At 42.4% G+C, this 12,856-nt stretch overlaps 1 protein-coding gene across 8 annotated transcripts in view; it reads right to left on the bottom strand.

Annotated features, from left to right (window-relative positions):
- zc3h18 (zinc finger CCCH-type containing 18) overlaps positions 1 to 12,818 on the bottom strand; it is a 66,746-nt gene extending 53,928 nt beyond the window's left edge. For 5 of the 8 annotated variants that reach the window (XM_085778343.1, XM_085778347.1, XM_085778348.1 and 2 more), the window contains exons 1-8: positions 12,603 to 12,780; positions 10,620 to 11,575; positions 8,637 to 8,721; positions 4,830 to 4,978; positions 4,619 to 4,714; positions 2,577 to 2,719; positions 2,385 to 2,414; positions 376 to 490 (exon numbers count right to left, since the gene is read on the bottom strand). In XM_085778343.1, the coding sequence (XP_085634469.1) occupies positions 376 to 490; positions 2,385 to 2,414; positions 2,577 to 2,719; positions 4,619 to 4,714; positions 4,830 to 4,978; positions 8,637 to 8,721; positions 10,620 to 11,564 (1,563 nt within the window). In that variant the 5' untranslated portion in view covers positions 11,565 to 11,575; positions 12,603 to 12,780. Of the gene's footprint in view, positions 1 to 375; positions 491 to 2,384; positions 2,415 to 2,576; positions 2,720 to 4,618; positions 4,715 to 4,829; positions 4,979 to 8,636; positions 8,722 to 10,619; positions 11,576 to 12,230 lie in introns of all 8 variants that reach the window. The other 3 variants (XM_085778346.1, XM_085778351.1, XM_085778344.1) reach the window with 3 other exon arrangements.
- Positions 12,819 to 12,856: the final 38 nt, after the last annotated feature.

The following is a 12,856-nucleotide window of genomic DNA, read 5'->3' as shown; positions in this document are numbered from 1 at the left end:
TGAGATCGCCACAAAAGCACGGAAAACCTGCTTCCATTACAAACATATTATGTTTGTGAAACGGAGTTTTCTGCAGCTTCAGCAGCAAAACGAGATGACAGAGTAGACAGGAACCGAGATGACAGACGGAGCATCACCCCCAGATGACTGATATTATTGTGATACTATATTATGGTGAGTTGTAACAAAGAACGTAAACGTAAGAGAAAACTAGGCTATGTGAACGTGTAGTCCTGTTAATACAGTAGGCCTACATGTAATGTAAACAGGAGAAGCCCCCCCCACCCCCATATTCTTTTGCATATTCTCTAACCACTCTGCTATTGGGTCACTGCACTCACCTCTCATGTCGGGCAGCATATGGAAGGTACTCACACTGTAGTGGTAAGGAAGAGGAGCTTCTGTGTACTGCACTCTGAAGTTTTCATACTGGCCACCTCGCCAAAGGGCCTCCATTTCATAGTCATAGTACGGATCGTTATATGGGTCACTGTAGAGGCAAGCACATTTTTTTAGATGTTTACTGCACAGATTTGGAAAAAAAAATTTTTCAAATGGCACCCCATAAAATAACAGGTGTGTGTTCACTAGAGGTGTGATGAGATCTCGTTCCACGAGGTCTCGCGAGATTAAACTCGACGATATTTCTCGTGTTAAAAATCTGTCTCGCAAGATTTTTTTTTTTTAATGTTAAAAAATGTAAAGCAGCGTTTCCACTACCAGTTACCATTACTTTGCACCCCTTTCCACTACACAGTTATAACTCTACTCGACTCGGTTTAGGTGCTTTTCAATCACAGCTGAGTTCTTCATAGTTTCTCCTTCGCTGCCACTACTTGAAAAATCTTAGAGGAAACACTGCACATAATATTGTTTGCACTTCAAAAAAAGAAAGAAATATTTAAAGCAGAAGTAAGCGATATTTTTGTGTTAATATACGTAAGTCTTAAATAGTTATATCTTCCCACAGCAATCACTTACATAGAGTGTTTGGACCAAAACACGGGTCTGTCAGTCACTCTGCTCTGCTCTGAGTCGAAGAGAAAACTTTTCTCGTATCCTACAAGTTTTATCCAATGAGGAGAGAGAACGGCATGAAGGGCTGTGTGTGCAGCCAAGGGATGCGCCTGAATGTGGTGACGTAGGGACGAGGACCAATAGATCCATGACGAGGGCGGGGGCTGCTAACTCCATCGGCTGACAAGACGTTATGGTGCGTTCAAGGCAGCCCGTAACTCGTGTTTTTCCGACCTGTGAAGTTGTACCAGTTCGATCTGGTATGAGTTCACGGGTCGGAAGTTACGAGTGGCCGTTATAGTGCACTTTCACAGGTAAAACAGGTCGGAAAAACACGAGTGGGTTGCCTGGAACGCTAGAAAGTTGTAAGTCGTGACTTGAAGCTGTAATTTACGGTTTCAAAAGCCTGTCTGGAATGCAGCATTAGCCAAAACGACCGGATCGCTTACTTCTGCTTTAATTTTATTTAACTTTAAATTTTAGTTTTAGTTTCAATTTGTGGAAGAAGAAATTTAGCTGACATCATGCAAAGAGTTATAATAAAACATTTCAAAATGCATGTGCAGTTAAACAAAAGTCTGTTGGCCCAGTCATATATTTTGTCATTGTAGTTTTAAAATCTTGTTTAAAGTCTCGTCTCGATCTCGTGAACCCAATATCGTGTCTCGTCTCGTGAGCTGAGTGTATCGTCACACCCCTAGTGTTCACACTGCCTGTATCTCCTCTGTGCTACCATTTACAGGTTACATGAACATAGGATTTCTCAGAAAATATCAATTAGGTGCCTCTGTCAAAACGGCCCACAGTCAGCACACAGCAGGAGAAGCAGTATGTTCCTGACCCTGGCTGGTGTGAGGTACTGAAGTTTTTACTACGGCTGCCTAGCATAAAAACACATTGGTGCTGCAGCTCTGCAGTACGTCATATGTTGCACATCAGTCAAAAACAACCGAATGGCAGCAACAGCAACGATTAACCTGAAATCAAGTGTGGACAGCCACTTTTTAAACTTGATTTCCTGAAGAGCCTTCCTTCAGAGCTATGGCTCACCAGGAAACATCTTTATGGCCTTTGTCTTTGTGAGTCATATGTCTGATATATTTCTTAAATTCAACATTTCTTTACTCAGTCAATGTATGCTGATAAGAGACAGACATGGCAAAGGGAAATCAAGCTCCGCTGGAACCCAGGAAGTGTAAAACTGATTTATCTCTGTTGACTAAAAGATTTTTATTTAATTGTTGATTTATATATTTGTCACGGGGCGGTACATTTCTCGCTTGGTTCTATACATAGAAGACGAAAGGGGCAGATATTTTAACATGTAGTTGAGCAGTTGTGTGCTTTTGTGTTTGGTCAACACTTACCCATAGGCTGGATCTCTGAAGTCCATCTCACTGAAAGAGGAAAAACTAATTTAAAAACTAACTTACTAAAAATACTACTAAAAAAATAAATATCATACATGCACTGATTATTATAATTTCTTAATACAGAACACTGTGCTGTGTGCGTCAATGTGTGTCCCAGTTGATGAGCACAAATGAATTAGTTCATACTCTCTAATGATGCGGTAGCTGCGTTCTCTGAAGAAGTCGTTCTCTTTGTCAAATTCTCGCTCATCCTCTCCGATGGTCACATTGAAGCGCTTCTCCTCAAAGTCTGGTTCCTGTTCCTTCCTGATGGTGGCTTTCTTCAGCACCTATGGGACACAGTACAGTCTGTATGAAAACCTGTGAGTCATTTCTCCAGATAGCAACAAAAGGAGGAGCTGCTGCTTTTAATAAGACTGTGTGGGCATTATTACAGCTAACTAGTGTATGTGTATGTATCAAAGGGTATTTATATAACTTTGTCGACCCCATTTAATGCCCCTACAAGGAGCTTTCAGTTTGTGCTGATTTTGGCGTTCCCTGTGGCCAAAAGCGATAGTGTTTTGTCTGAATGAAGACTGCATTTCCCATGAGCTCTAGCGCGTATTGCCGTAAAGATGCTTATCTGGCTCACGTGTCAGGGCTCCAGACTAACTTTTTTGTGAGCAGTTTTAGTTAATTACATTGGAAATGTATTTAAAATACAGCAGAGCAGGCTGACGTTATAGCCCAAGACGGGTGCTCTGTGGGTGAGAGGAGAGACTCGGCTGGCTGTAAACCAGCCGCCTTGCCCCGACCGAGCATGTTGAATCGGCCCAGACGAGACCCGGCGGCTTCTGACGCTCCCTGACGGAGATGAACACACCAAACAGACGAGGACCCGACGCCGTCCGACGAGACCCGACGCCTGACTGTCGGGCCGGTGTGTTCCTTGCTTTACAGTAGTGACTGTGGAGCTTCCTACATGCCCCCTGCTTTCAGTTCAGTCCTGAATCTTTATCATTAAATACATTTTTTTTTAAAAGGTCTGAGAACGCATCATTTGGTCGATGTAGGGATGAAGGTGGGCCGCGAACATTGTTGGAAAAATTTGGGAACCCCTGCTGTAGGGGCTTTAAACAGGGATGCAAACGGGTCAGGACCAAAAAAGAGAGGAAATGTCTGGCTGGGGGGGGGGGGGTGCTCACCATTAACAAATGATTAGATTACAATATCATGGAAAAGTCAATTTCCAGTAGTTCAACCCCCCAACCAAATATTGATTGATTGATTATAGATGGACATAATTTTCATACGGCCAACATTTCTATATTAAAAATGCTTAAAAAAAATAAAAAAGATCCTTTGCAATATTTCAATTTTGGAGATACTGAATTTTAGGTCTTCACTGAATGTTAGTCATAATTATTACTATTAAAATAAACTGAATAAATAAAGACATGGGATGTTTCATTCAGTGTGTAATGGACATAATGTGTTAGTTTCACTTTAATTGAACACATTCTACATCGCGGAGGCGACGTCTTTCCACTCAGGGCTTCCTTCACCTCTGAAACGGGGCAGAGCTCCGTGGAGACACCTGCCTGACACAGCAACATAGGGAACCGTGCATGTCCACGGCGCACAGCTCCACGGACATGCACGGGGGTAAAAACGGCGTCGCCGTCGCACCGACTGCACGCAGAGACGCGCCGCTTTAACGAGCGCGCATGTCGCACGTCTACATTGGAGGTAGGCTGTTATCAATATAATCACTCAGAGACAACCATGAATGAGTTCGCCTCAGTTTCAAGTGATTGTCACTGTCAGCCTGTTAGAAAAACATTTTACTGACCCCAGCTGAGACGCTGAGAACCCCCCCCCCCTCAAAAACAAAAACTCTTCGGATCTGAACGATTCACACAAGTCACCTAATTGGTCATGAAAAAAGCGAGTTTCGCTTTTCGGCGCGCTGTTTGCATCCCTGTTTAAATATCACAGTAATGGAAGGCTTAATATCATCAATCAACACACAAAACTGATTGAACAGTTTTACAATTACAGGAAAACAGTTTACAACCTGTAGTAGTTGTAACTACGGATGCCATAAAAACATAAACTTTGCAATTTGCAAGCTCTTCTGTTTGGTCCACAGTGTCACTAAACAAACAGCCCCACAGTGGAAGCTAGTTTTACGCAGACAACCAACTGGAACATCTGTTTCCGTGCGTCGCAGTGGACTTGTTTACCTCTTTGGCGTGCCTCAGTCCTCTCTCCCAGGCACTCTCCACAGGAGGCTCCACTGGGGGAGGAGGGGGAGGGAGCTCCTCCACTGCAGGCGCAGCCTAACACAGTGGCAAATTAATTCATTAGTATAATTAGTTAGTTACTATCCACATAACTGCAGCTGTGTAAATCTCTTCAAAGAACACAAATGAAAAACACTGTTTTCAGACATACCCAGGGATTGTTGGGTATGAGCGGGTGTGGTCCTCCAGGGGGCGCTCCATTAGGTGAGAAAAGGTCTGGTTTACTGATGAGGGAATAGTTACCCTTGTCATTGACTCCAGGGTGGATGAATCTACAGTTCATACCCCAAGTGCAATTCCCTGGAAACAACAAATTGTACGTTACCCACAGTGAGAAGAAACACGTCATGTTACTTGTCTTTCTTGAATCAAAAGACAGAAAAGAGAAAATTAAAGACAACTTCACATTTTGCCTTAGTATAATGCAAAAGCCAAAATATACTCTGATTATGATTTCCGCTGGAAGAAACAATATGAGTGTTTCAGACAGTATGATATGAATTTATCTTCATTTGTAATCCTGGTACAAAATAAATCCTGTTGTTAACACCAATTTATACCATTTCACAAGTAGACAGCAGTCATTCTCTAGTGCTCCAACAATTATAGGGGCTTAAATGTGCACTAAGCCTGGGGTTTTACTGTTTTACTGGTCATTAGTGCTCTCTGGTGGACAAACTAGGTCATGGCTGACATAACTGTGCCAATGTTGCACTCTAACTTCTAGTTACTCATCAGCTCAAATACAGTGGTAAGAAAAAAAGTGAACAGTTGGAATCACCTGCATTAAAGAATAAATGTATTTATTAAATTCAGATCAGAAACAATCAATGTTAAAGGGACAACGAGGAGTTTTGGAAAAGCGAAGCGTTTTCACACTACATTTATGAGCCTCCGCGCACACCGTAAAATTCTTTTGACCGGCGCAAGACGGACTCATGTTTTCATTCATCAATAATTAAAGTCAGAGGTTCAAAGAGGTTCACATACCGTTGTAGTACCATAAACGGCGATTCAGCTACGTTATTCTCATGACTCGTTGCGAAACTGAAAGTAAAGAAACGCTGGTCGGCTCGACCAGCATCTCCGCCACCACTAATAGTAACAAAATAACGATAGAGACAGAATGATATATTTATCGAAAATGGGCCCATTAACAAGTGTGGGTAGCGGAGATTCATCCACATTAACGTGAGACTTTTATAACCGATTAGAAACTCCTCGTTGTCCCTTTAACTAATGACATATTCCTTTTTGTACTCTTTGTACATTTTTGAAAACCTACGTGAATCCCTTGGCCAACGACATCCACTAAATGAGGAGTCATGAATCAAACCTAGAGTCAAGGCACTAAATCAAGACTGGAGGTGGGTGTCTGACATACAATTTGAATGAGTGAACTAAGCCTCAGGACTCTGGATTATTGAAATTATTGAGTAAAGATAGTCGTCAATCCACAATTATGTAAGAGGCTTATAAATGGAGATGAATTACTTTTGTAGTTAATGAATGAACTGAAATGAACCCCAGAGAAACAGCTATGGCTTAAAGTATACAGTGAAGCTGCTTAATATCTCTTCCCAAGACAACCACATGCACATCATGGTGCATGGCGCAAGGTGTTCACGGCAGGACATCAAGGAGCCACTTCACCGAGCGTTTCAGTGACGGTGAGCGGCTTCATTAACGCCGCCGCTGTTTCAGACTCGGGGCAGACGCACTGTCACGCACGCACTAACAGTCACCTGTTACCGTCCGTTACCATACCGACGAGCTAACGTGTCCTTTTTAGGTTATTACCCTGTTGTCAATAAACACACGTGGAGACGGTGCTTCAACCAAACTACACAGCTGTTAGATGACTGGCTGTTTCCCCGTCACTGCTCAATGTCCTATATCCTTGAGTTTTACAGGGGCATCTCAATAAACTAGAATAACATGGAAAAGTCTGGGCTATCTCCAGTAGTTCAAGTCAAATGGCCCCAACCAAGTACTGAGAGCATATTAAAAATGCTTTTTTAAATTGGTCTTTTCTAATATTAATTTTTTTAGATACTGCATTAATACTGAAGCTAAATTGTCCACTGTCCACTGCAGCAAGGACAGAGGCACTGGTGTTGCATTCAGGTGCAGTCAGGCAGAAGGCCGTCCGCAAACCAACCTGATGTCATTTTACTCCACGAGAGATAGACGTGTGTTACAAGCTACAAGTCATTTATCTAACATCACAATTAGTCAGAAGCTGTTTAACGACGGTTAAAATGAAACTTAAGGTAAATATCCTGCATAGTTTGTTTCTGTTTTCTGAGCTCCTGTGATCAGAGCACCGCTCCGCGGTGTGTTGGCTACAGAAATAACAATAAAACACACGCTTTTTTTCCTGAGGGCAGTCATCTCCTCGGACCTGTGCACGTTCTGGACCTGGACAAATCTGGTTACATCAAACCTCACATCGACAGCGTCAAGTTTTGTGGCAACACTATTGCTGGCTTGAGTCTTCTGTCAGACAGCATCATGCGCCTGGTGAAAGAAAATGACAGTAACGAATGGCTGGACCTTCTGTTGCCCCAACGTTCACTCTACATACTGAGAGATTCTTTGCAACTTTTTTCATACAAGTGGAGCCAAACACAAGGCAGAAGAGAGAGGGACAGCAGGGCTGCTCTGACGGCTCAGCTGCAGGTGAGCCAGGCAGCGCAACGGTGCCTTTTTTTTCTTTTTTTAAATGCCGGTGTCGGCACTGTCCCTCCAAGTGAAGCACAAGCACACAGACGTCCGTGTACGTTGTCTGACCTTCTTCCTTCACGGGGACTGCCCTGGATTACTGGCACACTCCATAGCCACACGCATTCTGTTTTTAAATATGAATATATATATATATATATATATATATATATATATATATATATATATATAATGTATATATATATATATATATATATACATAATATATATGAATATTAACAATTAATCGATAATTGATCGTTAATTTTCCTGATGATCGATCAAAAAGATTTCTTCAAAAGCCCATTCCTACTACATATTATACCTTTAAAGGTGTTCAGAAATGGCCTTTTGTCCTGTTTGTTGCGCCTCCTACAAGTTTCCACGAGTTGCCGCACAAGTTCACCCGAGTAAGAAAAACTAAGAAAAACTGATTGGTTGTTATCGAGCGGGCGGGATATTCAATGTTTGGGGCGAGACCGAGCTCGGTAGGGTTGTAATCAACCAAAGAAATTGGTGGTCGACTGAAGCCCTGAAATTTCGACTTAGGCAGGCAAAAACACGTTGGGTCAAAAAACAAAAACAAAAAAAAACTCCGTCGCTTGGAACACACTGAAGCACTGATATGATCAGAAACTCTTTCAACTTGTGTGGACTGTCTGTGAAGACTGACAGAAGTGAAGCTGACCTCATCCTCTGCTTCAGAGAGGGACAGCCTTGCACTGTCGGACCTCCTCAGCAGGGGCGGGGTCGTCACGGGGGCAATCGCGGGGCCGAATTATCTCTCTCTCTTTTTTCGAGAGAAAAACTTACTCGTCTGCACCTCGATTACGGACCACAGCGTGGTTTTACACACGGCATCATTTGACTCGGGTGAATGAATAACATCAGTCTCGGTACAGATCAGTGGTCGCTGTTGCCACTCTGTTTTTGAAATTTCCGGGTTTGATTCTCATGTCGGACGTAGCGCTCGCACTCTTCCAGTGACGACGCTCTGTCCAATCAGTAGAAAGCAATCGGCTGACGTCACGTTATAGTATCGCTTCAGCTCGCTTGGAACAAGGGCAGAGGAGGTACAAAAATGGTACCTGGTACCAGGTACTACGGCTAGTGGAAAAGCAAAAAAAGCAGGCCGTGCCGTGCCATGCCGTACCATGCGCCATTACTTTTCTCACCAGCACTGTGAATATTTGAGGCTTGAGGTAAAGTTTAGGATCTGTTCTCCTCTACTCACCTTTAATGAAGAACCTGCAGATGGGACGTGGTCTGATTTTCCTGTCGGAGGGATCTTTGACCTCCCCCTCCTCCAGGTCATCATCCTGCCCAAACAAACACAGGGAGTGTTACACCAAAGTATCTTATGTTATGTAATAACATACATACACAAACTCCAGTGTCTGTTACAATGTATAAAAACTATATCACTTAATTACAATGGGATCAAGTTGAGCCAGAGAACAGAGGAAGGACAGCCAGACAGTGCAAAATCACGGTGGTTATAATGGCTCCTTGTGTATGATTGCAGACTGATAGCTTATTTAAATCACACTATTTACTGTCCAGTGAAAATGTGTTTTAATTTAGGCACAAATATAAAAATGATGCCTCAGTGAAACAGCGCAACTCAAAATTTAGCAATACAATTACCTATATAACAGTTGTTATATTTATTAACTCGTTTTCAACCTTTCTTGCCCTGCCCCTCAATATGAGCAGCATTCATCATATTTTTTCTTTTTTTTTTTAAAAAAAGGAAAGAAAAGAAAAGCCGAGGACAGCTGGATGGACATATCAAAGTGTGGGATGATGGCTGAGTGCGAAAACAGGGTCAACCAAAGAAATTGGAGTTGACAAAAGTTGTTTTCACAGAACAGACGTTTAGTTTTTGTAAATAAGTAAATAAGGGTAAAAGGCATAACACTGTATGACCCTTGAAATGAGTTCGGAAAAGGACAATTTTAAAACACCAGACTTGATTTGTTATGTGACTAACTTTGAGTTTTTACACTTTTCCAGAAAATGCAGTGTGGAAATATCAGGTGAAAGTCAGAATAATAAAAGACCAGCACCACATGGGTTGTCACCATTATTAATTCATCATTTGACACATAAATTACGTTATCTAGCATAATACATAAAAACTCTGGATGTGTGTACCATGTATTGTCCAAAATGATAATCATGTGAACAGACGTTTAGTTTTTGTAAATAAGTAAATAAGGGTAAAAGGCATAACACCGTATGACCCTTGAAATGAGTTCGGAAAAGGACCATTTTAAAACACCAGACCTGATTTGTTATGTGACTAACTTTGAGTTTTTACACTTTTCCAGAAAATGCAGTGTGGAAATATCAGGTGAAAGTCAGAATAATAAAAGACCAGCACCACATGGGTTGTCACTATTATTAATTCATCATTTGACACATAAATTACGTTATCTAGCATAATACATAAGAACTCTGGATGTGTGTACCATGTATTGTCCAAAACGATAATCATGTGACGTAAATATTGTCTGACAATAATTGTATTTTTTTTTTTAAGTAATAATTTGCCCCCTATCCAAGCTCTGTAAGAACTGACATTGCTGCTGATATAAAGTCTGATCCAATACCTAACATTGCAGTAGAACATAATATGCAGTGCTGATTTAAGATATCTCTGATAAATAATAAATCTAGCCTTTGCCACACCTCATTTTTCACAACTTACTTGTTCTAGGTACCAAAAGTCCTGGTTCAAAACTATGACATTTATAAGTTTAAATATGATATTCTGATATAAAAGAAAGCTTAACTGAGAGATTGTGAATCCTTAAATTGACATGACATAATTAGCTTGATCAATTAGTTTGATTTGTGAGAAGCAAAAAAACACGGCCTGTTTGCACCTCGACAGAGAGAGTGCAAGAGCTTGCACAAACAGCCAAGTTTAATTATGGACTGAATTTACAATTATTTGCAACAGCAAACATGAAGTGCTGCCGGCAGAATAAGTGAAATTCAGATTCAGATTTATTTTACTAACCTGGATGTCACATTCACATGCTGCATTTAAGAACAAAATGCACTGTACGCCGTAGAGCAGGAGACTAGAGCTGAAACACTATCAGTCTGAGATCGAGGGACAGATCAGCCTTAGATGTTTGTGCTCTGATTTAGCTGATATAAACTCAAAATGCAACATACAACTACGAGGCAAACTGTGATCACTTACATCAATCTCTCCTTCATCAATCTCTCCGTCATCCTCATCCTTCCTCTTGTCTCTGAAGGAGTCTCTGCCCATCCTTTCAGGCCCTTTAGAGTCGTCTGTTCTCTTGGATTCATTATTTCGAGGAGATGGGGGGAGGATTGGTTTCTTCTCCTTCTTCTTACTGCTCTTGTCCTCACTCTCCTCCTCTTCTGCGTCTTCCTCATCTTCCTCGTCCTCATGTGGAGGAATGCTCGGCTCCTCTGGGACTTCCTCGTCGTAATCCAGTTCGTGCTCATCCAACTCCCGGGAAACAGACACAGAGTCGTCCTTCATCTCCTTCATAGCAACTGCCCTTCTCCTGTCTGCCTCCTCAACTCTGATCCTTTCATCCTCCTCCTCTGCCTTGCTTTTGTCTTCCTCCTCCTCATCTACTTCAGCTGGATCAGGCTCTGCTGAGGCGTCCTTCCTGGAGCCACTGACACCGTATCCTTCCTCCCCATCTTCTCGGTTGTCTTCATCAGTGAAGCTCTTGACATGCTCTGGTTCTGAGTCTGGAGACTGTGGGGTGTCGATGACTCTGTCCTCTTCCTCCTCCTCTTCTTTCTCATCCACCCCATCCAACTGGTTCCCCTGCGGCCCATCTTCATCCCCCTCCATCAGCACAATGCTCTCATCCTCCTGCCCAATCCCTCCAGGCTCCTCATCAGAAACAAAGTCAGGGGCCACCTCATCCTCTCCTTCAATCTCCTCCTCCGAGTTCAAACCTCGTCCTCGGCTTACCGCTACCTCGTCCTCTTCATCCTCCTCAACCAGCCCTCCATTTTCCTCTTCATGGACCATCTCACTGCCTGAGATGACCCTGTCCTCCTCTTCATCAGAAGAATCCAGGAGGTCACAGTCAGACAGGCCCTTCTCCTCCTCCTCAGGAGACTGGGGGGACTGCGTAGGGCTTTCGGGAGAATCCATTAGGAAATAATCTAGTGTAAAAAAATACAAAAAAATTATAGTTTGTTATGATAACATGCTGACTGAGCCTGCACTCTAGTAATGTAAGTTTTACTGTATAGTGAGCAGAACATCAAGCCAAACCTCATTCAAAACCTGTCAATTTAACATCTCAACCTATCAGCCAGGTTAAATACAAAAACAAGATTTCAGATAAACTAAGTGTCAATTCACCAATAAGGCTATCTCTAAATAAATACGAATTATAAATACCAACTACTCTTTAGCAATTGCATTCAGCACTCAAGATATTTCTTACACGGACTTAACTACCTATGAAATACATTCAATTAGCATTTACACATGATCCAATACAGCACTTATGACTTGTTAATTCACAAAATAAATGACAAAGAACTATCTGAGCTGAGACTACTTGGTCAGCCTGTCAAGAAACAGATTTATTAAATCACAAAACTCTCCATGTCAGAAATAGCCTCGTCATTATGTTTATAATAGGTTTTCCGACAGCAGGGTTTTCCTTCTCTCTCTTTTTTTTAAGCTTCCGGTGCTACTAATTCAAAACCTTAGCTTTTGTCCAGCTACCTGACAACTTCCAACGACATGGGTTAACAATAGCTCTATAACACTACAAATGTCACTTACAGGTTTATGGTATATACCTACTTGTGTGTAGAAAACTAGAGTATTACATAAGTTGAAATGCAGCGTAACATCTCTGGTAATAAAGCCTGGGTCGCGCTAGTTGGCAACAAGGCCCACAACTAAACAACGAGACGAGACCTTGCTAAGCACCGAGCACCGTGCCTCCACTTAACGGGAAATCTTTACTAACGAACAGAAACAAACAGACCGGTTAGACGAAGGACACAGCGATAGCCGGAAACTGGCGCTTTCGCACTTAGCCTGCTGCTGCTGCTGCTGCAGTGTAGCAGCACATTTAGCCTGCCGTTCAATTAACAATGCAGCCTCCCATGTAGCTAAGCTAACAGCGGAGCTGTGCGCTGCTAGCTGCTCAATATCACACACTTAATTCACCTTGGCGACCGAAGTTGTGTAAAGACGGCGCTGTTTCGTTCAAGAAACCCCCCTCGCCCGCGGATACTGTTTTTTTTTACAGTGTGCAATTAATATTAAACGTTAGATTTAGCCGCTATGCTAGAGAAAATAAAATACCCCGCACGGCACAGCGAGAGCGGCCATTACCTACACGTCATCAACATACGACGATCTGAGAGGAGGAGGAGGGGGGGGTGTCAGTGCCCGATCCGTACCCGGAACACGATCCGTTC

Source organism: Trachurus japonicus, chromosome 6 (assembly GCF_045865225.1).
Source record: "Trachurus japonicus isolate A0001 chromosome 6, Traja_1.0".
NCBI classification, from domain to species: domain Eukaryota; kingdom Metazoa; phylum Chordata; class Actinopteri; order Carangiformes; family Carangidae; genus Trachurus; species Trachurus japonicus.
Note: the sequence above shows the minus strand (reverse complement) of the source record. Positions and strands in the feature narration are given on the sequence as shown.